At 43.0% G+C, this 26,040-nt stretch overlaps 1 protein-coding gene across 3 annotated transcripts; it reads right to left on the bottom strand.

Annotated features, from left to right (window-relative positions):
* Positions 1-413: 413 nt before the first annotated feature.
* On the bottom strand, positions 414-25,991 carry TPMT (thiopurine S-methyltransferase). 3 transcript variants are annotated; one of them, XM_042937812.1, is made up of 9 exons: positions 25,920-25,991; positions 21,151-21,334; positions 19,849-19,941; positions 15,232-15,364; positions 10,898-10,950; positions 10,031-10,105; positions 3,859-3,944; positions 1,486-1,530; positions 414-862 (listed from the first exon to the last, which is right to left on the bottom strand). In XM_042937812.1, the coding sequence occupies exons 2-9, from the start codon at positions 21,288-21,290 to the stop codon at positions 750-752; spliced, it is 738 nt and encodes a 245-aa protein (XP_042793746.1). In that variant the 5' UTR covers positions 21,291-21,334; positions 25,920-25,991; the 3' UTR covers positions 414-749. The 3 variants fall into 3 exon arrangements, with proteins under 3 accessions (XP_042793746.1, XP_042793747.1, XP_042793748.1); XM_042937813.1 differs by lacking the exons at positions 414-862; positions 1,486-1,530 and adding an exon at positions 3,536-3,633; XM_042937814.1 differs by lacking the exons at positions 414-862; positions 1,486-1,530; positions 3,859-3,944 and adding an exon at positions 9,501-9,916.
* Between the last annotated feature and the right edge of the window lie 49 nt (positions 25,992-26,040).

Genomic DNA, 26,040 nt, shown 5'->3' with positions numbered 1-26,040 from the left:
CTGTTATATATATAAAATTGTAGAAGGAGAAAAAAAATGTGAAAAGGGCTGCTAGGATTGAGGATAATATGAGGGCTTCCAGTAAAGCTACATTTCATATAATTTCTTGGGCCACTATTTTTTACCTTGAACCCTATTAAAGTGTTACATGGCCTCAATGGTTCTAAATTTTCATAAAGAGGGTCAATTTTTAGAAAACTCTGGAAACAATTCAATTGCTCTAAAATAATCTATATATCCTTATTCTATTTAAGCTAACATGCATTGCATTTATTTTATTTAAAAATTACTTGTTATTTTTAATTTTACGTTTATAGAATTGTTTTTTAATTTTAATTAATTTATTTTTTTAAAGATTTTATTTTTAAGTAATCTCCACGCCCAACGTGGGGCTCAAATTTACAACCCCAAGATCAAGAGTCGTGTGCTCCACTGACTGAGCAGCAGGTACCCCTTTAAAACTTAATTTTTAAAATTATATAAGACATGCCGATTGTAAAAAATTCTTGTAATTTCTAAGCAAAACAGGTATATTCTTTCACCATCTCATCACACTCTCCTGTATAGCTACTTTACCAGCTTATTTATATGACTTTTTTCTATAAAGTTATACATATTTCTGAGCAAAGCTCTGTTATGTGATTTGTGAACAACTTTTTCTCAAGAGCCATCCAGTATATTTTCGTGCCTTAGCATAACTATCAACTGCCCAAAAACATGTTGATATTACTTGTTTTTACTGGTCTCATTTACTTTTCCGTAAGTAGATACAACTTTTCAACAATGTAGTCAATTCCCCAACTTTTATGTCGTTCTTCAAAAACATCAACCTTCTCAAGGCAATGAATGTTGCATGTTGAACCTGAAACAAGAAAGGGGAATGAGTTTCTAAGTTGATGAAGAAAGCGATAGGGAATCTTCTAAAAACACATCAAATGATTTAAAAGAAGTACTGAAGACGTTTCTTTGCCTTTGAATGACAATGGGGAAATGCTAAGAGCAAACTCTGGACTCTGAATCACCATCACTACTTACAACTCCTAAGACCTAAATTAAACATACCATCTCTCTGAAAGAATTCAGTGCCTTTAACATAACACGCCGCTTAGCTAAAAAGGCATATCACAGAGATCTGTCCCTTTTCTAGGATAAAATAGTGTTCAATAAAATGGTTTGCCATTGATTTTATACACTTCTAGACACTAATCTGGGGCGCCTGGGTGGCTCAGTGGGTTAAGCGTCTGACTCTTAATTTTGGCTCAGGTCGTGATCACACAGTTGTGAGATGGAGCCCCACATCGGGCTCTGTGCTGACGAGCCAGAGCCTGCTTGGGATTCTCTCTTTGCCTGTCGCTCTCTGCCCCTCCCTCTGCTCGCATGCTCTCACAAAATAAATAAATAAATAAATATTAAAAAAATTGCTAGACACTAATAGTTACCAGGTCAAAACAGATATTGATTTTATTTAAAATATAAGTAACTTACCAAACAAGTTTTTAATTTCAGCATCTGGAACATAAAACGGTGGGCCTAGGTGAAAGAGAAACATGGTGAAGAATAATTTCCACAGATCTAATTCTAAAGAGAAATTCTCAGGGCCCGCTTCTCAGTCTGTTTCCAGTGACCTGGGTACACTTATACTATACACAACATAATTTCCCTTACATATTAACACCCAGTGCTCATCACTACAAGTGTACTCCTTACTCCCTATCACCAATTAAACCCATTCCCCCACCCACCCCCCATCCAACAACCCTCAGTTTGTTCTCTATAGTTAAGAGTCTGTTTCCTGGCTTGCCTCTCTCTCTTTTTTTTTGCCCCATATGTTTATCTGTTTTGTTTCTTAAATTCATATATAAGTGAAATCATATGGTATTTATCTTTCTCTTACTGACTTATTTCACTTAGCATAATACTCTCTGGCTCCATCCATGTTGATGCAAATGGCAAGATTTCATTCTTTTTCGCAGCTGATTAATATTCCATGTGTGTGTGCGTATTCCACATCTTCTTTATCCATTCATTAGTCAATGAACATTTGGGCTATTTCTGTAATTTGGCTGTTGTTGATAATGCTGCTAGAAACAACACCGTGCACGTATCCCTTCGAATCTGTATTTTTGTATCCTTTGGGTAAATACCTAGTTGTGCAATTGCTGGATTACAGGGCTATTTTTAGTTTTTTAAGGAACTTCCATACTCTTTTCCAGAGTGGCTGCACCACTCTCATCAACAGTGCAAGAGGGTTCCCCTTTCTCTGCATCCTCGCTGACACCAGTTGTTTCTTTTTATTAATTTTAGCCATTTCTGACAGGTGTGAGGTGATATCGCATCATGGTTTTGACTTGTATTTCTCTGATGAAGAGTGATGTTGAGCACCTTTTCATGTGTCTGTTGGCCATCTGGATGTCTTTGGCAAAGTGTCTATTCATGTCTTCTGCCCATTTCTTAATTGGATTATACGTATTTTGGGTATTAAGTTGTATCAGTTCTTTATATATTTTGTATACTAACGTTTTATCCAGTAGGTCATTTGCAAATATTTTCTCCCATTCCATGAGCCGCCTTTTGGTTTTGTTGATTGTTTCCTTCTCTGTGGTCCAGTTTCATTCTTTTGCATCCTGTCGTCCAGTTTTCGGGACTTGGGAACTTTTAAATCAGAATGAAGCTGAGGAACAAATTCCTTAGTGTTTCCTTCATCTTCTGAGTATTGATTTTCCTTGACTCCAACACTCACTCACACTGTACACATCCCTTCCACTTGCTGCAGGCCATTTACTTTTAAGGAAATTGAGCTGCTGCCCCTTTCTGGGGTGTTGTGAGTCCCACCCTCAGATAGAGCCTGTGGTGTTCTGTGCCCAGAGGCCTGGCCTTAAGCCTCCTATTCAGGAATGGAATTTAAATCAGATTAGTAGCGCTGAGGTCTGTCTCCAATAATTTCTATTTCTATCTGATTGTTCCAGACTTAATTATGGACCCTAGGTCTCATTTTTTATATTATTATTTTTTTACATTTATTTATTTTTGAGAGACAGAGCACAAGTGGGGGAAGGGCAGAGAGAGAATGAGACGCAGAATCCGAAGCAGGTTCCAGGCTCTGAGCTGTCAGCACAGAGGCCGATGTGGGGCTCGAGCTCACAAACCATGAGATCATGACCTGAGCCAAAGTCGGATGCTTAACTGACTGAGCCACCCAGGCGCCACCCCCCCCCCCCCCGCCCCAGGTCTCATTTTTTAAATGAGGTTTTAAGATCTGATTTACTCAAATAGAAAAAAATACTAGCATATGTAAATATTTATAAAACGTCACACTTAAAACATCACTTTTCTAAGTTTAAAACAAAGGTTGTTATTCAAGAATGCAATAAATTATAAAATTTTAGAAATTAAAAAATATAGTTTAGAGATTTTTCTGCACACCTCCGACCCCCCCTCCCCCCCCCAGTATCCTCATCCTGCCCATCTTCCTGTGAGGATGTGTCTGGGCCCCAACCCATCCCTACCACCAGGGATGACCCACATATGCTCTACCCAAAGCAGGGCAACCAATCTCTCTTCCTTCTACTCCAGAGCTCATGAGATTTCTTTTACATTAGGGCCATCCGTTCCTCCTCTCCTCTACAGTCTGAGCTGTGAATGGCAAACAAAATGGAATATGAGCGAGAAAACTTGTGGGAAGTGGAAAAAAAACATTTACTGTTTCCATTAGCCCAAAGCAGACTTTTCTTCATGTATAAAAGACAGTATTCTTCCTGTGATCTAAATCAGGAGCATATAATGCTATCCATGTCATAGAATTAAATCAGGAAAAGAGGCAACATCTTTGAAAAAAAGAAAAACAACAAAAAACTTTACCTGGATGTTTAGTGGGATCATAAGAAAGAACAGCCAAGAGGTAGCGAAACCCTTTCCTCGTTAGGGACAGCATTATATCTGTATAGCTAAAAAGAACACAGCAGAGTAAGGTGTTACATTTCTCTTGTTTTTTTTTCAAGTTTATTTATTTATTTTGAGAGAGAGAGAGAGAGAATGAATCAGCAGGCAAGAGGCAGAGAGAGAGAGAGGGAGAGAGAATCCCAAGCAGGCTCTGAACTGTCAGCACAGAGCCCAATGTGGGGCTCGATCCCATGAACCACGAGATCACGACCTGAGCCAAAATCCAGAGTCAGACACTCAAGTGACTGAGCCACATTTCTCTACAAAGGCAAAGCCTGCAGGGGGGTGAGAGGCAGGGAGGGAAATCAGCTTCACTTTCACCTACATTACTGAGTTAAATTCTTGTAAGGACTATCTGCAGTCGATTCGCATTCTAAATGTCAGAAACCGGGTCTGCAAATTACGTCACCCACCTAAGCTGGGAAACAGTGAAGCTAGGAATCAAAAGGAGGCTGGCTTCCAGGGCTCACCCGATCAGAAGATGTCACATAGAAGTGAGCAGAGGCTCTTTCTGGCCTGATGGGGTACTCGGAGGCCTGTCGATTTGGAACACATACTACGGAAGCGCTGTCAGCTCTGGGGCAGGGCCTCCCAGACCAGCTGGGTATCAGTCACCTGAGCACTTGCTGAAAAAAAGGCTGCTTGCACTCCATCCTTGGAGCCTGATCCGGTAGGGGTGGGGCTAGTGGGGGCCGGGAAGGCTGTAGTTTAACAAGATTCCAGGTGACTGGGTCCTCTCCAGGGGCATAATATGTAAGACTGTGTACAAGACAAGACAATCCCTTTCCTCTACTGAGTGGGAGAGGGACAAGACTCACAAAGAGGCAAAAATTCAAGGGAGGGTGAAATCAGAGCCCTGCAGGTACAGCATGAATGATGGGTGCTATGGGCACAATCCTTGCCATACGTGTCCCGCCCGGGGAGCAGGGGATGCCACTGCCCAGCCGCGTCTGGTCGGTTCAGAAAGGGGGCCTGACTCAGACGGGCCCCATCGGCAGAGTGACCACAGTACAGCATGCTGAGTTGGGGCATCACGTGACTGCACTGGGGACCGGAATCGAGACACCCACAAAGGAGGTGCTGGTTAGCTGTCGTCATTGTACGGAAAGCTGGAGCTTTGGGGGGCTGTGCCGCAGTGCTGGTGCTGGGGGTTGTGGGAAGTCAGACATGTGGGAGCAGAAATGGAGCAAGCAGAGGAAGCTGAGGTCAGGTTAGGAGCACAGAGGAGAGGGGCACAGGGAGGTAGAGACACTGTGAGGGACAGGCAGACAGAGACAGACAGACTGTGCAGCTCTAAGAGAGGCCCCCTGACTCTTGGTACAACGGTTTCTACTGGGCTTGGATATACTGTAATCCCTGTGCACAGTTCTGGGAGTATCTGGGGAGGGGATCAGCATGGGGATTAGGAGCATGCACTTTGCCAGGTGTGTGAGCATGAAGCCCAGTTCCTGCCCTTAGTGGCTAGGAAAGCTTGACAAGCTCTCAATCTCCCTATGCCTCAGTTTTGTCCTCAGTAAAATGGGGATAAGACTAGTAACTGACTCAGGGTTTTCCGAGTAGTCAGTGAGTTTATACACATGAAATGCTTGCAACATTGCCTGGGGTGTGGTAAGCACCCAGGTTAGCTTCCGTTATTCTCTTTAGTACACTCCCCCAGTTAGGGCGGGCTTGAGTGGGTCGTATGTCCTTGTAAGGAAAGCATGGGACCAAAGCAAACTTTTTTCTTTTAAAATTTTTTAAGGTTTTTATTTATTTTTGAGACAGAGAGAGAGAGAGAGAGAGAAAGCGAGCAGGGCAGAGAGAGGGAGACACAGAATCCGAAGCAGGCTCCAGGCTCCTAGCTGTCAGCACAGAGCCTGACGTGGGGCTCAAACTCACAAACTGAGATCATGACCTGAGCCCAAGTCGGACACTTAACTGAGCCACCCATGTGCCCCACTAACAGATCTTTACTTAACTTTCTGATTCTTGGTCTTAAGAAGGAAGAATTAACTTGTCATCCCCAAGAAGGGGATCAGTCAGACTGGTTTGGCAGGGTTTCTTAGGACTGACATACTTCATTCCTTTTGGAATGTGGACTTTCTCAGCCACTTTCAAGAAATTCAGAAAAATGAGAGAGAGGTACACCCCACTGATTCATGTTAGGCAGGAGACCTGGGAGCAGCCAACATCTCAGGACTTGCCTGTAGGCGGTCAAAGCAGAAAGATGCCCAGTTTAATGACAAGAATGAGATAAGGTATTAACATGTTAAGTACAAGGACCAAGATAAAGAAAAAGATCTTTCTATTGGCTGAAAGTAAGTTGTTATTCTGGTAAGAGAGGCCAGCATGTTCTCAGGTGTACTTGGAGCTGTGATATCTCTCTCTCTCTCTCTCTCACACACACACACACACACACACACACACACACACACACACAAGGCTGGGCTCGGAGGAAAGACAGCAGGAGAATCAGGGAACCCAAGCTAGGACTGGATTCCCTACTCAAGACTTCTACATGGGGATCTCACTACTCTTTATTAACCATGAAATAACAGTCCAGAGGCCACTTAGATGGTCTTTAAAATTTTTTTTTTTAACGTTTTTTATTTATTTTTGAGACAGAGAGAGACAGAGCATGAACGGGGGAGGGACAGAGAGAGAGGGAGACACAGAATCGGAAGCAGGCTTCAGGCTCTGAGCCATCAGCCCAGAGCCCGACGCGGGGCTCGAACTCACGGACCGCGAGATCGTGACCTGAGCCGAAGTCGGATGCCCAACCGACTGAGCCACCCAGGCGCCCCAAGATGGTCCTTATATCTAGCTCAGAGGAGGTGATAGTGGCTGGTAGGAAACAGTGTGTTTTCTTTGCTCTGCATCTAGTTTGCTTTCATTTGTTTATTTTACAAGTATTTATTAAGCTCTGACTATGTGCTAAATATATACTCTGCCAGCCTGCGGGAAAATAACACAATGTGCATCATCTGTGCCCTCATAGTGAGCTCTGTGACTCCCAGTTCGCTCCCCACTGCCTTATGGATTTTAACCACACAAACCAAAGCCCCGAGAAGGGGAACCTCAGAGACGATGAACATCCTCAGGGCATAGAAAACACATACAAAGGCAGATGCTTAGCAGAATCAGGGTCAGTATACATATGTGGTGTATTATAAACAAAGAGGCTTCATGTGGTACTTTAAGTTGATAAAGCACACTGATGTCCCACAAGAAATGCAATGCAAACACTGGAATGTGATGCAGATGTTTGAGAGAAAGAACAGAGCTAGGAATATAAAAACGGTGAGGGCAAATACCATGATTTTTTCCGTGATTTCGCCATATATATTTAGAACACAGTAGGAACTCTGCGCATTTGTTGAATAACTGAATGACAGTAAAAGAATTGATGTGCTCAGTAAAGACCAAGGGTAAGAGATAGGCAGCCACAAGCAAATGCTAACGATGGTCCCTTAGGGAATTACAACTTTTAGGTACATGAGGAAGGGGAAGGTTCCAGAAAAGAGGTGAAGGAGGAGTGGCAAAGAAAGAGAGAGGGGAACAGAAGTGAGAATTATCGCCTAATGGGGCGCCTGGGTGGCTCAATTGGCTCAGGCCATGATTTCGCAGTGCGTGAGTTCAAGCCCTGCATCAGGCTTTGTGCTGACGGCTCAGAGCCTCAAGCCTGCTTCAGATTCTGTGTTTCCCTCTCTCTCTGCCCCTCCCTCAGTCATGCTCTGTCTCTGTAAATAAACATTATCACTGAAGGAAAATATATATTAAGAAAATGTGGCATGGTGGGGGGGCTGGCTGGCTCAGTCAGTGGAGCATGTGACTCTTGATCTCGAGATTGTGAGTTTGAACCCCATGATGGGTGTAGAGATTACTTGAAAATAAAATCTTTGCAGTTACACGGATGGAACTGGAGGGTATTATGCTAAGTGAAATTAGTCAGAGAAAGACAAATATCATATAACCTCACTCATATGAGGACTTTAAGAGACAAAACAGGGGCGCCTGGGTGGCTTGGTGGGTTAAGCGTCCGACTTCGGCTCAGGTCATGATCTCACGGTCTGTGAGTTCGAGCCCCGCGTCGGGCTCTGTGCTGACAGCTCGGAGCCTGGAGCCTGTTTCAGATTCTGTGTCTCCCTCTCTCTCTGCCCCTCCCCTGTTCATGCTCTGTCTCTCTCTGTCTCAAAAATACATAAACGTTAAAAAAAAAAATTAAAAAAAAAAAAAAGGGACAAAACAGAGGCACATAAGGGAAGGGAAGCAAAAATAATATAAAAACAGGGAGGGGGAAAAACCTCACAGGCTCTTAACTATGGAGAACAAACAGAGGATTACTGGAGGAGGTGTGTGTGTGTGGGGGGGGTGGGCTAAATGGGTAAGGGGCACTAAGGAATCTACTCCTGAAATCATTGTTGCACAATATGCTAACTAATTTGGATGTAAATTTTAAAAAAATTAATAAAAAAATAATTAAAAAAAAAAAAGAAAATGTGGCATGGTCTACTTAAAGGAGATTAGGTTTGGGGCAACTGGGTGGCTCAGTCGGTTAAGCATCTGACTTCGGCTCAGGTCATGATCTCGCAGTCCATGAGTTCAAGCCCCGCGTCGGGCTCTGTGCTGACCACTCAGAGCCTGGAGCCTGTTTCAGATTCTGTGTCTCCCTCTCTCTGACCCTCCCCCATTCATGCTCTGTCTCTGTCTCAAAAATAAATAAACGTTAAAAAAATTTTTTTTTAATAAATTATTTTATTTCACTGATGTGCATGGAATCCTAGTCTGCCTCTAGGGGCACCTGGGGGGCTCAGTCGGTTGGGTGTTCGACTCTTGATTTCAGCTAGGGTTGTGATCTCATGGCTCCTGGAACCCAGCCCTGGCACGGGGCTTCCTGTTGACAGAGCCTGCTTGGGATTCTCTCTCTCCTTCTCTCTCTGCCCCTCCTCTGTTTATGCTCTGTCTCTCTCAAAACAAATACACTTAAAAAAAAAAAAAAGAGTCTGCCTCTAAAGGACTAAATAATTCAACATTTATATGCTATCTCCAAGTAAGCATGTGAATGATATTTGAATTGGAAAGTACATAGGAGAGGCCATTACATAGTGTGCTTTCTCATATTTTATTTTCTAATAAGACGAGGTGAGATAAGAATGGGCAATAACAAAATCTCTGACATAATAGCAGCTAATATTTAGCAGTTATGGAGAGCAGACAGGCACTTCCCACATATGTCTTTCCTTTTAACCCCCACAAGCACCCTTGCAGATAGAATAACGTAGGGATCACGAGCGTGGGCTTTGACCAAACTCCCTCGGTCAGAATTTCAATTCTGTTGTGTTTTAGCTGCCTAACTTTGCCCAAGCAACTTAATCTCTTTGTTTGTTTTTTTAATTTTTTGTAATGTTTATTTTTTCCATTTTTGAGAGAGAGAGAGAGAGAGGGAGAGAGAGAGAGGGAGCAAGCGAGCATGAGTGGGGGAGGGGCAGAGAGAGGGAGACACAGAATCCGAAGCAGGCTCCGGGCTCCGAGCTGTCAGCACAGAGCCTGATGCGGGGTTTGAACCCACAAACTGTGAGATCATGACCTGAGCTGAAGTCGGTTGCTTCACCGACGGAGCCACCCAGGCGCCCCAAGCAAGTTAATCTCTTTGACCATAATCTCATCTGTAAAATGGGAATAATGGTAGCATATACCCCACAGGGTTGTTTGGTAGATTCCAAGTGTTGATAGAACGTTTCCAGCAATGGCTGGCGCAGCAAGTGCCAGACAGCGGCCACCTGGTGATGTCAGTGGAGGCGGACGGGGTGGTGTCAGCAGGTGAGCTGCTCTTGTGCAGAGTAAACTGAAACCTGGTGAAGGTGAATCCTTTGATCAAGGCAACACAGCTCAGAAGGGACGGTGCCACAAGCCTTGCCCCAGGCCTGCAGGGCCAAATCCTACCCTTTCACACAAAGGGGGTTTTGGACGTAGGTCTTCTGATGCCGGACACAGTAAGCTATTTCAAAATAGTAAAAGTCTAATTTTCTGGAGCTCAGAAAAAGTACAGCGTATTAAATTAAGAAGGCCAAAAAGGAAACGCCAACATAATTAAAGAAACCAAATTACTAACCATTTACGATCGCCTGGGTTAACAGCAACTAATGCTCCTCTATCCCAGATCCTGTCGAATTTGCCAATGTTCACTCTGTCAGGAAGAAAAAGAAAGAATACAACAGCTTAAATAAGAAAAATCAAGTCTTGAACAAGATGAACAGCGCCCCCCGTGGTGCATGCTGGTACTTCGCCGGCTGTTAAGGATCTCCTGTCTGCTTTTTCAGAGCCTCCAGGGACGTGTTGATGCGGGTATGGGGAGCTCCTTCCAGTCGTAGGGGCCGGTGGCAGGAGCCTCCCCCTTCCACTCTGACCTGGGAGCACGAAGGAGGCCCCGAGAACTATGTGCGACAACAAATATCCGGGACTTTCCGGAGATGGGATGTCACCACCTTCTGCACTTCGAAATTCCTTTCTGTTACAGACCAGGTGTGAAGCGTAGACATTGTCTTGCTCTCCCTTCCTTTTCCCCTACCTGCCTAGGGTTGTAAGACTGTTTTCCATGTTCTGGAAGCTATCCAGGGACAAAGATGATCTAGTGTGCAGACACGTAGGCTGTAGCAAAAAGAACGGCAGAGCACAGATTCAAATCAATGCTACTGCAAGTAAACGGGAGGAATACAAAGACCTTCCCCCACCCAGTGCTGCCTGGCAAGCACTCAAGTTACTAAAGGTGCAGAGGTGCTGGGGCGCCTGGGTGGCTCCGTGGGTTGAGCGTCTGACTTTGGCTCAGGTCATGATCTTGTGGTCCGTGAGTTCGAGCCCCGCGTCGGGCTCTGTGCCTCTCTCTCTCTCTGACCCTCCCCCGTTCATGTTCTCTCAAATGTAAATAAACATTAAAAAGGAAATTTAGAAAAAAAAGTGCAGAGGTGGTATTCGGTCCTACCTGGGAAGATCAAAAAGGTTGCAACAGTACAGTGAAATGTTCCCTGAAGAACTCTGTAATGAAAGTCAAGGAAAAAAAAATCGGTTTAGTTAGGAGATAACTGAATGGTGAAGGAAGACAAGAGGGGCAAAGTAAAAGTGGTAGGGAGAGAATATGTAGTTAAACATGAATGTGGGGAGCCTGGGTGGCTCAGTCAGTTGGATGTCTGTCTGCCTTTGGCTTGGGTCATGATCTCACGGTTCATGAGTGTAAGCCCTATATCAGGCTCACTGCTGTCAGTATAGAGCCTGCTTCAGATCCACTGTCCCCTTCTCTCTCTCTGCCCCTCCCCTACTCTCCTTCTCCCCCTTTCCCTCTGTCCCCTCCCCCAAAAGTAAATAAACATTAAAAAAAAAAAAAACATGAAGAATGTGGGGCTCCTGGGTGGCTCCGTGAGTTAAGCATCCAACTCTTGATTTCGGCTCAGGTCACGATCTCAGGGTTTGTGGGATTGAGCCCCTCATTGGGCTCTGCACTTATAGCGCAAAGCCTGCTTGGGACTCTCTCCCCCCCACCCTTCCCCTACTTGTGCTCAAGCTCTCTCTCTCTCTCAATAAATAAATAAACATTAAAAAAATGAACATGAGGGGTGCCTGGGTGGCTCAGTTGGTTAAGTGACTGACTTCAGCTCAGGTCATGATCTCATAGCTCGTGAGTTCGAGCCCTGTGTTGGGCTCTGTGCCAACAGCTCAGAGCCTGGAACCTGCTTTGGATTCTGTGTCTCCCTCTCTCTCTACCTCTCCCCCACTCACACTCTGTGTCTCTCTCTCTGTCTCTCTCTCTCTCAGAAATAAACATTAAAAAATAATAAACATGAAGAATGGAATTGAACTGCAAATAATTTTTTTAATGGTGCTCTCATTAAAAAATGGTGCTCTCATGGTGCTTTTGTTTTTTTTTTTTAAAGACCTATATGGGTTCTTTTGGATCAACTCTAAGAGAAAAATCAGAGAGAAGTTAACCCTGAAGAATTAGTTAGCTATTATACTTTTCAGAGCTTGTTCAATCTAAACAGTATTTACTTTAGCAGACCCCTGATATTTTGACACTGTTAAAGATAAGTAAACAGGCCAACCGACTACCAGGCAGGCAGATAGAGAAAGGCCAGATTTAAAAAAAATTTTTTTAATGTTTATTTATTTTTGAGGGGGAGAGAGGGAGAGACAGAATATGAGCAGGGGAGGGGCAGAGAGAGAGAGAGAGAGAGAGAGGGAGACACAGAATCCGAAGCAGGCTCCAGGCTCCGAGCTGTCAGCACAGAGCCCGACGCGGGGCTCGAACTCGCGGACTGTGAGATCACGACCTGAGCCGAAGTTGGACGCTTCACCGACTGAGCCACCCAGGTGCCCAGGTCAGGTATTTTTTTTTTTTTTAATTTATTTTTTAATATATGAAATTTACTGTCAAATTGGTTTCCATACAACACCCAGTGCTCATCCCAAAAGGTGCCCTCCTCAATAGGTCAGGTATTTTTAACATCATTTCATGCAAAGTGCAGTTGTGTGGACTGACCTCGCCTTCCTCGCCCTTCACCCTCACCCCCACCCCCCGAGGCTTCTCACATCCCTGGACAGCGGAGTCCACGGCATGTTACTCCCCCCTGGGCCACACCCCCAGCCCGCTCCCCTGTAATGTGAGCAGAGACATCCAGACACCGTTTCAGAGGCTGCCTCTCATTGGCCTTTCCCCGGGGCTTCAGGCAGCTCCCTGTTGTGTCTTCTGGGTTCTCACGTTCTCAGGCACACAACCAGAACAGTACAGGCCATCCTGTATTCAGTGTTTAGACCCGCGCGGCTCTGCTCCACCAGCCTGTCCTCACTGCGGTCAGAGGCTGTGCCAAATTCACACCTGCTCTCTAGAACCCGGGATAGTTCTGTCCACAAGGTGCTCAGGCAATGAGCTGATGAATGAAAGAGAGAAAAACCAGGGGTCCACAGGCAACTGTCGGATTTTATTCTGAAATGACGCACCAACGGAGGCTTACAAATAGACAAGGGTCTCTAAAGACCAGTCTGGAAGCACCGTGGGGGGCAACCCAGAGGGGTGGGCGTGTCAGCAGGGAGGACAGCCAGTGAGTCTCAACTCACTTTGAATAGTACTGATCCCCAGCCCCACCCTTAGAGTTTTGGATTTAACTGAGCTGGGCTGAACCCTCAGATGGGGAATTTTGAAAGATCCACAGACCTTTGCAAATGTGCCCCCGGGGCTGAGAACCACTGCCTGCTCCAAGACTAGTCTCTGACATGAGTAAACCGTGGGATTCTTAGATGACTTGAGAATGGGGGTGGGGGGCAGGGAGTGGGGAGGAAGCTGTAAAATGAAGTACTATCAAGCCTCCTACTAACCCACAATTAGTTTCAGTATTTAGAAAAGAGAGTACTTTGTGAGAGACTGAATGTAACAGTGGACAATGGCCAGACCATGTAGGACTAGAGAACTTGGACCCGTGACTTCTGTGGCCGCTAGCCTGGGAAACCAAAGCACAGCCTTTGCTGCGATGATGTGTCATTGGGTTCTAGGGGTGCCTGGGTGGCTCAGTCCGTTAAGTGTCTGACTCTTGATTTTGGCTCAGGTCGTGATCTCAGGGTCGTGGGATGGAGCCCTATGTCAGGCTCTGTGCTGAAAGCATGGAGCCTGCTCGGGATTCTGTGTGTCTCTCTTTTTCTCCCTCAGCCCTTCCTTGCTTACATGCTTTCTCTCTCTCTCTAAAAAAGTAAAACAGGGGTGCCTGGATGCCTCAGTTGCTTAAGCATCCGACTTCAGCTCAGGTCATGATCTTATGGTCCGTGGGTTCAAGCCCCACATCGGGCTCTGTACTGACAGCTCAGAGCCTGGAGCCTGCTTCAGATTCTGTGTCTTCCTCTCTCTCTCTGCCCCTCCCCACTTGCACTCTGTCTCTCTCTCTCTCAAGAATAAACATTAAAAAATTAAAAAACCAAAAAACCAAAAACCAAAAAACAGCCTCACTCATTCACTCACTGTGGTCAGAGGACAAAGACCACTCCCAAATCCGTCATTTCTAGCCCAAACGTCGCCCGGAGACATAGAGCCATTTGCCAGCTACACCTTCACCACCGCGCAGGCCTCTTAAACTCACTTTTTAAAAAAAAGTAATCTCTAACAACCCGGAGATTAAGAGTCGAACGTTCTACCAACTGAGCCAGGCAGGGGCCCCAAACTCATCATCCTGAGAGGAAAACTCATTTGCTCTGCCCTTTGAGCTTGTTTCTCGTTTATTCTCTGCCATCCATTCCAGTCATCTGGGCTGAAAGGGCAAACTCAGCTCCCCCCTGATTCCCACTCAGTTAATCTTAAATCCTGCCAGTGTAACATCCTAAACACTGCTTTGAGCCGCCTGTTCCTCTATACGCCCTGTGGCTTTCCCGGCGCCAGCCTTCAGGAGCTCTTCCCTGGACCTCCGCACGCGGCCTCCCAGCTGGTCTCTCTGCCGGGAGGCCGCTTCCCTGACGCCACAAGGGTGGTTTGTCTCAAAAGGAAATCTGGCCGCATCAGGCTCCAACTTAAAACCCTTCCTGCACAGGATGAAGGACCAGCTTCACGGGGCATCTGAGAATGTGTACTAGACTGCCTGACCGTCACCACGCTTCAGCGAGCCCTGCGAGGCTGGGTTAGGGGACTCTCCTGTCTATTCCCTTTATACCCTGTGTCGTTACACTTAGCTCTGTGTGTGACAAACAGCTTCCTCTGTGTTTCTCTTGTCAGCTAACAGATTCTTTAGGGCAGGGACTATGTTTTGATCTCTTCAATGTCCTTTGCAGGGAGTGGCACAAGAAATTCTCAGGAATGCCTGTTTATAAATAAAACTAACAAACCCAAATCAAAATCATGATTATAGATAGGCTTTGACATCAGCTATTAAAAAAAAAATTTTTTTTGTGTGTTTGTTTTCTTGAAAGAGAGAAACAGAGCACAAGCGGGGAGGGGCAGAGAGAGAGGGAGACACAGAATCCAAAGCAGGCTCCAGGCTCTGAGCTGTCAGCACAGAGCCTGATGTGGGGCTCAAACTCACAAACTGTGAGGTCACGACCTGAGCCAAAGTTGGTCACTTAACCAACTGAGCCACCCAGGCACCCCAACATCAGCTCTTTAATACATTTGTGCACATCTAGCTATCACCTTTCAAGCCCTAGTTCTTTAAACGCTATAGTGTCCTGGTGAATCTGATAAAGTGGGGTCACGTGACATCTGTACAGTAACTTAACTTTCTCTAAGAAAAACCTTTTCCTGGGGGTGGGGCGGTACGGAAATACTTATTTACCAAAAACAAAATATACCTTGAATACTTTGGCTCCAGGAATTTCCATGATGGGCTCTTCTGAGTAAGAAAGATTCTGCTCTGTAAAAAATTCCCGAATCCCAAGCTCACTGATTTCCACACCCACTACACAGTGTCCTCGGTCCGCAAACCTGCATGAAATCATGTTATTCACACTTAAAATTTTTATTTCGGATACATTACTAAATAAAAGAGCATATGCCAATAAACATTCAGTTCCCTTAATTTTAAGGGATTAGCATAAACTCAGGTTCACAGGGTTTCACAGAACTTGTAGGGAAGTGCATCTATGTATTCTCAAGCTTAGTGGTACCTGGAATTCTGAATAATTGATTTATATGACCTTAGGAAAAAATTAAAAATTTGAAAACCTATACCTTAAAACATTGGTCTGTTACAAATGGATCTGATTAGAAGAGTTTCTTGTTTAAAAGCATTCTGTGGATTAGAAATGCTTTTTAATTTCTCTAAATTAGCCCTGTCCATTAAAACTTTCTGTGATGACAGAGGGGTCTGTACCTGTATTGTCCAATCCACTGGCCACTAAGCACATTGGCTACTGGGCATTGGAGATGTGGCTAGTGTGATTTAAATTCAAATCGTCACACGTGGCTAGGAGCCATGGTACTGGGCACAGGGCTCTATGACGTTAGCGTCCATTTCTATAATCTTACAATTTCCATTTACTTACCATCAACACTATCCAGAAACGTATCGAATTGCCATATACAAATAACTAGTGTTTTCCTTCTAAGTTGTGTAATTACAGAATTCACAGCTGTAGGATCTTGACTCCGGGGGAAACAGCCCTAGTAGCACAAATATCTAGGCACAGTACTGATTCATGTCAAATTAAACAAACACATACAGTCAGTTCTGCTATAATGCAACATAGGCATCCCTAAAAATCACTGTGCAATGCAAAATTATGCAATAAAAATCGAAAGGCTTATGGGGAAAGTGTGGGTTGGGGCACAAATAAAAAAACTTTGTCACAGTGGAACATTATTCAGCCATTTGGCACGGAGCCTGCTTGGGATTCTCTCTCTGCCCTTCCCCTGCTCATGCTGTCTCTGCCTCTCTTAAAAATAAATAAATAAACTTAAAAAAAAAAAAAGAAATCTTGCCATTTGTGACTACATGAATGGACCTTAAGGGCATTGTGTTAAATGAATTAAGTTTAACAGAGAAAAACAGATACAGTATGGCCTCACTTATATGTAGAATCTAAAAAAAAAGAAAGAAAAAAAGGCTCATAGATTCAGGGAACAGACAGGTGGTTGCCAGAGGCAGGGGCAGAATGTAGTCAAAATGAGTGAAAGGGTCAAAATTCCCAGTTAGAAAATAAGTAAGCCATGGGGATGTAATGCACAGCATGTTATACAGTATTATAGTTAATGCCATACTGAATATTTGAAAGTTGCTGAAAGAGTGGGTCTTAAAAGTCCTCATCACAAGAAAAAAAAATTCTCCCACTATGTATGGTGAGGGATGTTAACTACACTTATTGTGGAGATCATTCTGCAATATATACGAATATCAAATCATTATACACCTAAAACTAATGCCATGTTATATGTCAATCAGACCTTAATTTTTTTTTTTTTTTTGAAAAGCTGTTACACATTTGCCATAACTTAACTCTGTGACTCCGGATTTTCTCAAAAATATACAGTGAAAATTTAGAAACCAACTGCATAAATAATACATAAGAAAAAAAAACAACAATTCTCGTCAGTGCCACACTATTAAAAAGACAAACAGAGGGTGCCTGGCCGTCTCAGTCAGTAGAGCATGTGACTCTTGACCTTGGGGTTGTGAGTTTGAGCCCCACGTTGGGTGTAGAGATCTCCTAAAAAATAAATAACATCTTACCAAGAAAGAGAGAAAAAGAAGAAAGACAGGAACCTGATAGAAATGGTGGCGCAGTTTTACGCCTGTTACATGGTTACAAAATATGTAAATACTAGCGTGTGGCAATGTGACATGGAGAAAGACCTGAAGCTTTACTCATCGAAGTGAATGTTGGAAGGGAGGCAACTTGTAAGTTATTGTGCACTGATAGAATGGGGGTGACCGGAAAGTTCTAACGACAGCTGTGGATAGGAGTGGCTCACAGCACACAGGTGAACTGAGGTGTCCGGGAACTGTGTGGGGTGTGTGCATGGGTGTGTTCTGTCCCTTCACACCCAGCTGCCTGTAGTTTTCTGCTCTTCCTTCATGTTTCTCGTAGACGAAATTACACGTAAGTGAAGGTGAAATTCACGTCACGCTCAAATCGTCCCCTGATTTATCAGTGGAGTTAGAGTGAAAACAGCATTTTCGAACCGAGGTACAGCAGAACGGATTGTACCTATCGTCCACACGAGACTACCACTTTCAATGAGGTCAGAGCGTGAACTGTTTTACAGCTCTAAAATAAACATATGAATAACTGGTCTTTCATATTTCCTCCTAAATTCATAAGTTAATATACAGGGAATATTTTATTTTATTATTTGTTTATATATTAAACAATTGGAAAAAAAAAAAGTTTTTTTACTTTTATTAAGTAGGTTCCATGCCCAATGTGGGGCTTGGACTCACTACCCTGAGATCAAGAGGTGCATGCTCTACTAACTGAGCCAGAGAATTCCCAGGTGTCTCCAGGGAATTTTTTTTTAATTCTTCCTACAAAGTTATCCAAACTGGCTGTGAAGATTTTTATTTATATTTGACATATGGAAAACAAAATATAGCCTATTATAGACTGGCATAGGCTGGATTATATTGGAATATACCATCCTTAAAAAAACCTAAGAAAATGTCTTAAACATTTTATTTTAACACTTTTGGGCCTCGCCTCATAGTTATCTATTCACATCTGGTATCTGTACAGACCCTAATACACAAATTAGATACATAAATGAAAAATCTTCTAATATAATAACTTACTCGCAATTCTAACAGCTTAGTTGTGGTATTTTTTTTAATGTTTATTTATTTATTTTGGAGGGGGTGTGTGCTAACATGAGTGGGGGGAGGGGCAGAGAGAGAAGAGGAAGGAATCCCAAGCAGGCTCCACATGGGGCTTGAACTCACGGACCGTGAGATCATGACCTGAGCCAAGATCAAGAGTCAGATGCTTAACCGACTGAGTCGCCCAGGCACCCCAGTTCTGGTATTTTTGTTACACATGACTTTGGATCCAAATATCTGACAATCACATTTAATTGTCTATTTACTCATTCCATTTCCTAATCTTGTCTCAAAACCTCTGCTAGTGCTAGATGGTTAGTACTTAACCACGGGGCAATAAGACCGTCTGTTTCTAGAGTTAATGCTTTTCTTGTAAGGAGTTTCCAAAGCAACTCTTCTGGTTTAGTGAGTTGGTTGGGGATATGTCTAGTAATACAGTTTAAATATTCTCAATGTCATGGCCACACTAGAATCTTAAGCCATGTCAGCCATGTCACAGGTGCTCAGCTACTACAAGTTGAGCCTGTGGGTGTGCTGGCTGCAAGAACGCCACATCTGTACTTGAAAATCAGCTCCAAACGCATTCATGTTTTGTGGGTCAGCCACCTACATTTTTATAGGAAATGGAGCATCTTCAAGTCACTAAATTTTTCATTTACTAATCTTTTTAATACTTTAAAATTTTCTTTCCTGCCTAATGATCAAAATTCTCAACATTCAAGGTTATAAATTAAAAAAAAAATTTTTTTAATGTTTATTTATTTTTGAGAGAGAGAGAGCAGAGTGTAAGCAGGGGAGGGGCAGAGAGAGAGGGAGACATAGAATCCGAAGTAGGCTCCAGGCTCTGAGCTGTCAGTGCAGAACCCAACCTGGGGCTCGAACCTACAAACCGTGAGACCGTGACCTGAGCTGAAGTCAGACACTCAACCCACTGAGCCACCCAGGCACCCCTCAAGGTAATAAATTAATGGTACTTCTTAGCAGGTCTATGCATGATTAACGCAACTGAGTCATATATAGAAGACGATTGCCAGGTTTGTGATTTTAGGATAATCTACAGTAATAGTGGCTTGCTAATTAAAGTGAGTTCTCTCCACAGAGAATTACTTACAAGAAATACTTTCCTCATCAACAGTTTTGTAACAATGATTCTTGAAAACAATTGCCTATGTGCTTGTAGTGGGAGGGGAGAGCTGAGTTGAACGGTGGGCTACATGTTGTATTGCCCAAGAGTTGTAATTTGTTTTGAATTTTTCTGACCACCTCTAATCAAACTATCTAAAATTAACTCAGCCAAATTCCTAAACCACCTACAAAAATGAAACTGCACAAAGATGTCGCAGACCTAAGAGAAAAGGCTAGCCTCCTGCACGCCTTGAGACCCCACCACTGGTTCCAAATTATAATTATATTTATAGGATTATAAATAAATGATAATTTTTCTTAGAAACCCAATAAAGAAAGGCCACACCTCTGTTTCTGCTGTGTCTTACTGAGAATATTATCTCTACGAACCCAGCAGTAATAATCCACCAAAAATAAAGGATCCCTGTATATTTCCTGAGAGTGGAGCTTTTAAACCTGTATCTTTTAAAATATTCACCTAAAGTATTTGTCATCAAGTCAAGAAAGTGTGTTAATGCTCATCTGCTCTTACCATTTCATCTCAACTGCTTTTCCACAAAGAGGAAAAAATACTCTCAGAACATTCTTGCCTTTAAGGAAAGTATCCAAATGCTTCTTTAATAATCTGGGGAGAAAAAAAAAGATTTGTTTTCTTTAGCCTAATGCACAGAGGAAAGGATTACAATCACATGATGCTAAGTACTTTTCATGCACCATCTCACTTAATATTCCCTACAACTTTACAAAATAGGTAACATTCATTGTTACACTCTCCAGTTTACATAAGAAGAAAAAGAAGGTTAAATAACTTGTTTAGTCAACAGCTAGTAAGTCATCTGACATCTGACTTAACCCTGGAACTTTCCTCATTTGTAATTAAAAGTTATTTTTCTTGGTTGATAGGTTTTAAAAATTCTTTATTAATTCCCCAATGTATGCGCGTGTGTGTGTGTGTGTGTGTGTGTGTGTGTGTCAGTGAGAGAGTGAGAGTGAGTGAGAGAGAGAGAGAGAGAGAGAGAGATGGGGAGCAGCTGGACCCACTGAATTTTTCAACATTCATTTTATGAGAAGCTATCTAAATGTGTACTCACGTCTTAGACTCTGGAAAGTTTGATTCTGTAGTTAATTCCCTCTGTAGAGATGTGGCTCTTCTAAGGCCACCCACATGACAAAGATAACCCATATAATGGCTCTGGGAAGATGCCCCAACTACCACTCAGTGATAGTGATGATGATAATGATGTCGTCATCCCCTGGGAAGTCAGAGTAGCTGCCTAGAACAAGTCTGACCACTTTACTTAGCACTGGCCCATGATACATTGCTACTGCTTCAAAGCTTACCACTACTAACACATTGCTCAGCATCCTATTTCATGTATTAATTTTTCTCAGCTTCTTTTCCTACATACAGGAAGAAAAAGTATTATATAGATAACACTTTACATTTGAACACACGCTATTGGAAAGCAAAGTCAGAACACTGCCACCTTTCAGTATAAAGAGATACACGCGTTAATGTGGGCATCTGCCATATATATAAATGTGTATGACCAACATGCAGATGCTACAGGGGCTTAAAAAAAGATATATTTCATAAATCTCAGATGCCTTCAATTGTAAGACACCATTATCTATACCCCCTGGGAAGAGCTAACATTGCTGATAAACCTAAGACATGCCAGAGATGCGCTGTATTTCAGAGACGATAAAAGGTGAAAAACTAAAAACGTACACTTTATAATCAGTCATATATTGTGTACCTATATTATTATTTCTATTTCCAAACTCAGTTTCTGATGGAGCATTTCTCTGTTATATACCAAACATTTCTTACTGATGTCCTTGTTCTTGATGAAATCCAATTTTGCCGTCCACCCACTTTTCTCGCCATTCTTCCAGAGTTAGTACTCGGTTTTTCTGTACCTCGGTATCGGGGTACTCTTTAACATCAATTAAAGTGCTTGCATCATCCATAGTTTCTTGCACACCTTTGCCTTACAAACAGATGCCTTAAATGCCTGCAAGGAAAATATTCACAATGTTGTCATTTAAGGGCATCGCAATTCTATCGATAAATGAAATAAAAACCCATTATCCTTATTCTCTGTCTCTGCACCTCCCCTACTCACAAGCACATGGCAGTGTTCTCTCTCTCAAAATAAACTTAAAAAAAGAAAACCTATTATCGTTAGCAATATGGCTTTTAAAAATATTTCAACATCCAAGGAAACGCCATCCAAAAGATTACTTCTCAGTGAGCCTAATTGTAGAAGCATACCTCATATTGCTTATTAGGAAGGATCTTTAAATAAACTGAATCGCATCTTTAAAAAAATGCTTATTTATTTTTGAGAGAGAGGGAGAGAGAGCATGCATGCAACCACACGCATGCAGGGGAGGGACAGAGGTAGAGAGAGAGAGAATCCCAAGTAGGCTCTGTACTGTCAGCATAGAGCCAGATGCAGGGCTCAAACCCATGAAACACGAGATCATGACCTAAGCCCAAACTGGGAGCTGGATTCTTAATCGACTAAGCTACCCAGATGCCCCAATAGACATGGCCTATTTTTGATCAAACATTTGGAGTGAACATTATTATGACTAGTTAAATACTATTCACAGCTGAACCACATAGTATTCTATGATTACTTTTCTGTACAACTTTTTATTTTCTAGTTAATAGCTGTCTTACTTTTTCATTTATATAAAATCCCTATGTACCTGTTACTAGTTCAACTCTAAGCTCTACCAATTGTCCCAATCTCCTATCAGTACACTCTCAATCTCTTATCAGATATTCTACCAATAGCATCATCTTGGAGGGGACTCTCTGGGAGCCTTCTGGCCTGAATGTTCCCTGTTCCCACTGCATAGCTAGCATTCTGGGATCACTCTTGTTCATCACCCTGAAGATCTCCTTCTCTTTTAATGATTCCCTTTCTTTTATCCTTTCTTTTCCTCTTTTTTTGGTTATTCACCCAAAAGGGTGAAGCACAACTTTCAACAGCTTTCTAAGAAAGGGTGCACAGGAGAAAAGGTTTTTGTGATTCTGCATGTACGACATGTCTTCATACTATTCCAGATCCTTGATGTATATAGTTTTGCTGGGTATAGAATTCTTGGTTAGAAATCTTTTCCTCTCACAATTTTGAAAAAAGTAGTTCCATTGTCTTCTAGCTTCCAGGGGTATTGCTTAAGTTCAAAGACATTCTGATCCTGATATTTTCCAGAAGGTCAATGTTTTGCTCTCTCTCAAGGCTCTTCTTTGACCCTAGTTTTTCCGATTTCATAATTCTGTGCCTTCTTTTGAATCTGCTTTCAACAATTTGGTTGAGTTTTTCAATCTGGAAATGTCATATCCCTCAATGCTGGAAACATTCTTGAATTATTCAGATAATAATTTATGCCCCTCTTTTGATTCTCTTTCTCTTTCTCAGACCTCTTTTATTTGGCTGTAGAGCCTCCTGACCTAGTATTGTAAATTTCTAGTATTTTTGTTCCCATTTTCCAGCTGTTCATCTTTTTGCTCTATTTTCTGAGAGACTGCCTTAATTTTTATCCTTCTACCTTTCTATTTAGTTTTTAAACAAAATTTTTTATTTGGTTTTTCTTTCCTGCTATCAAGTCTTTAATTTTCAAGAGCTCATTTTTTGTTTCTGATGTTCTTTTTATATTACTTTGTTATTTCATATATAGAATAGATGTAATATTTTCTCTTATTTATCTGCATAGTCTGCTGCTTATGAGTCACTTTTTCTGTTTTTTTGTCTTCTGTCTTTCCAACTAGTGACTTTCCTTAAATGCCTAGCAATTCTTTTTATCTGCTCATATTTAAGAGCAGTACCAAAAAGCTGATTAGATGTTTAAGTATGTGGGTGGGTTCACTGACTGTAAGCTGCACCTTAAGGATGATGTGAGTGGATTTCATTTGGAAACCTAGATGTCACTATCTTTGTCTTTTTTTGACTGGGCAGACTTTCCATAGATGGATCTGTCAGTCCCTGTGATAAGGATCAAGTTCTTGGAAGCCATGGTTCTATACTCACATAAGAAAAGGACAGAAGTGAGAGGGCCCCAGCATTCAGTTTGCGTGTGTTCAATTAATCTCCATTCTCAATATGGCACTCAAATCCCCAACTGTGTATTTGTATCTCCCTAGTGCAGAGACTCCTTACCTTCTGCAGGGAATAAACTCCCCAAGTCTGCTGGTGTGGCAAGAGACAGACACCTTGTTGCAGGGAGTTGGTAAAGGGATCTGGAGATTTAGTCTTTTCTGAACCAGAATTTCAAGTAATGCTCCTAGTTTCAACCACACTCTCCCACGTCCCAGAGGAACCTGGTGTTGCTAATTCCTGAGCATTTGGGGGATTCTATAATTCGAATGGGGTTGCTTATTGGCTTTCCCCAACACTGGTTTATAGCTTAGCTTTCTTGAGGGGTGCATGGCTGGCTCAGATGGTAGAACATGTGACTCTTGATCTTAGGGTCATGAGATCAAGGGTTATGAGTTCAAGCCCCATGTTGGGCATGGAGCTTACTTTAAAAAAAAAAAAAAAAGAATTTAGCTTTCCTCAGTCTGCAAAATCCTTTACCACTTGTCCATCTGCAGTTTTATGGTTTTTGTCTCACCTGTCCTCCCTACCCTATTGCTGTTTTGGTGGGGTTTTAGGAAGGCGCAAAATTAGATATGTGGGTTTGATATCCCATCTCTATTCCATAAGTTGGTGTTTTCAAATAATTTTTCTTGCAGTTTCTTTTTTGCACGGGAAAAGGCACACAATGGAACTGGGGGAAAAAAAAGACACTTGAATATAACTGCAAGTCCCTCTGAACATGAGGAAAATGCCTGTCCTTTCAATGTGAACGTTGTTATACTAAGGACAATGTAACACCAATAATTCTAACATTCTAACATAATTATTTGAATCATTAGTGAAACTATTTTAGTTTGGAGTATACTCACATGCTACTATTGGCGGGTTTAATTTAATGATTTATCAATGAGAATAGTAAACATTACATAAGAGCAGGTGTTTCTGGAAAAGTTCCCTTTACTGCAAAGTTTGGTTCTAGTGTGCTTAGGATTTAAGGAGAAGGCACCTCCCTTGCAACTGGGAACATAAATTCACTTCTCAGCCAATATTTGTTAACAAATGCTTTTGCAAGGTCCTGCTGATGTCAGGAGGTGACTTTCAGTTTTCTGAGAGGTCGGGGGAAGTATCTGATTACATTGGGTACAGAAAAGCAAAAAAGAGGAGCAGTGTTGCCATCTACATTTTCAGCAAGAAACTCTGGAACCTCAGCTTGAGCTCTCATAAAGCAGTTCTCTATTTAAAACAAAAAGGAAACAGAATTTTATCATAAAACCAGGGCAATCTGGAATTGTACACTTCTATTCCTTTCACACAAACTTGAAACAAAAGTTAACATCATGTATATAACTTAACCACCTCTTAGCTGTTCTATGAGCATCTCAGTGGATACTTGCCCACGTGCTTTTTTAGAGAAATAAAACGTTTCTTTTTATAACAAGATAAAAGTGTGAATTATAGGGTTGCCTGGGTGACTCAGTCAGTTAAGCATCCAGAGTCTTGATTTTGGGTCAGAGCATGAACGGGGGAGGGTCAGAGAGAGAGGGAGACCCAGAATCTGAAACAGGCTCCAGGCTCCGAGTGGTCAGCACAGAGCCTGAGCGGGGCTCGAACTCATGGACCGCAAGATCATGACCTGAGCCGAAGTCGGCTGCTCAACCAACTGAGCCGCCCAGGCGCCCCTCAAAAATTTTTTTTAAGAAAAGTGCAAATTATAACAGTCAGGAAAGGCAAAATTCACAATTACTCCTACCCATACACAGAAACAGATGTGCTAGTTTGGCCCCCAAGTCCTCCGTGGGTGGACTCTCAAGTCTGGTTTCCTCTCTCACCTCTTCAAAAAAAAATCTTTCTACTTTCGATTTATTTTTATTATTTTTACAGAGAGAGCTCGCATATGAGCAGGGGAGAGGGGGCAGAGGCGGAGAGAATCTTAAGCAGGCTCCAGGCTCCTGACCCGGATGCCAGGTTTCATCTCACAACCCTGGGATCATGACCTGAGCGTTAATCAAAAGTGGGCCACTCAACCCCCCTGAACCACACGGGCGCCCCCTAGATTTATTTTTAAATGTTGCTAAGTTGAAGAATAACTTCTCTAAGGTGCAAAATTTTAAGAGTATGGCTCTTAAAACATGCATACAACGGTATAACAGCCTTGGAGCAAGACAAAATCTTTACGGCACCCCAGTTCCCACCCCCCTACCCCTACCCTCACCCCTGCCCTCGCCCCCAGAGCATCACTGACCATTAAACGAGTATTTCCCTTTTCTTAAAAACTACTAATAGAGGACGATGCTTTAGGGGCACTTTAAATCCTGGACTCAGAAAGGTTATTCACGGCGCGACCTCGTTATTCCCAGATCCCACTCTGCTTCCTGATCCCGTTTCAGGGCGTACATTGCTGGGCTGCCCACGGTCGTCAGGATGCCCCATTCCGGAATCCGACCACAGGCTCGCACCCAGCAAGGCTAGCCATTTCTCCCGCACCCTCTCCGCGCGCAACAGAGCCTACCTCGCGCGCAGCTCGCAGCCGGGACCCCGCAGCTGGCTCCCGCGCCGCCTCGTGCCCGAAAGGCCGGGACTGCGCGCCCCGCCCCCGGGCCCGCCCCCTCCCCGGAGTCCAGACCCCGCCC

This window comes from Panthera leo, chromosome B2, assembly GCF_018350215.1.
Source record: "Panthera leo isolate Ple1 chromosome B2, P.leo_Ple1_pat1.1, whole genome shotgun sequence".
Taxonomy (NCBI): Eukaryota; Metazoa; Chordata; class Mammalia; order Carnivora; family Felidae; genus Panthera; species Panthera leo.
The sequence above is the reverse complement of the archived record's forward strand: the minus strand, read 5'-3'. Positions and strand labels throughout refer to the sequence as shown.

Bases quoted from the DNA above. Each gene is read 5' to 3' on its own strand.
- TPMT (XM_042937812.1), bottom strand. From the start codon at position 21,290: ATGGATGATGCAAGCACTTTAATTGATGTTAAAGAGTACCCCGATACC. The intron at 19,942-21,150 runs GTAAGAAATGTT...TTTTCTCCCCAG, and splicing joins CATCAAGAACAAGGACATCA to ATTATTAAAGAAGCATTTGG. The intron at 1,531-3,858 runs GTAAAGTTTTTT...TCTTTCACCTAG, and splicing joins TGATCCCACTAAACATCCAG to GCCCACCGTTTTATGTTCCA.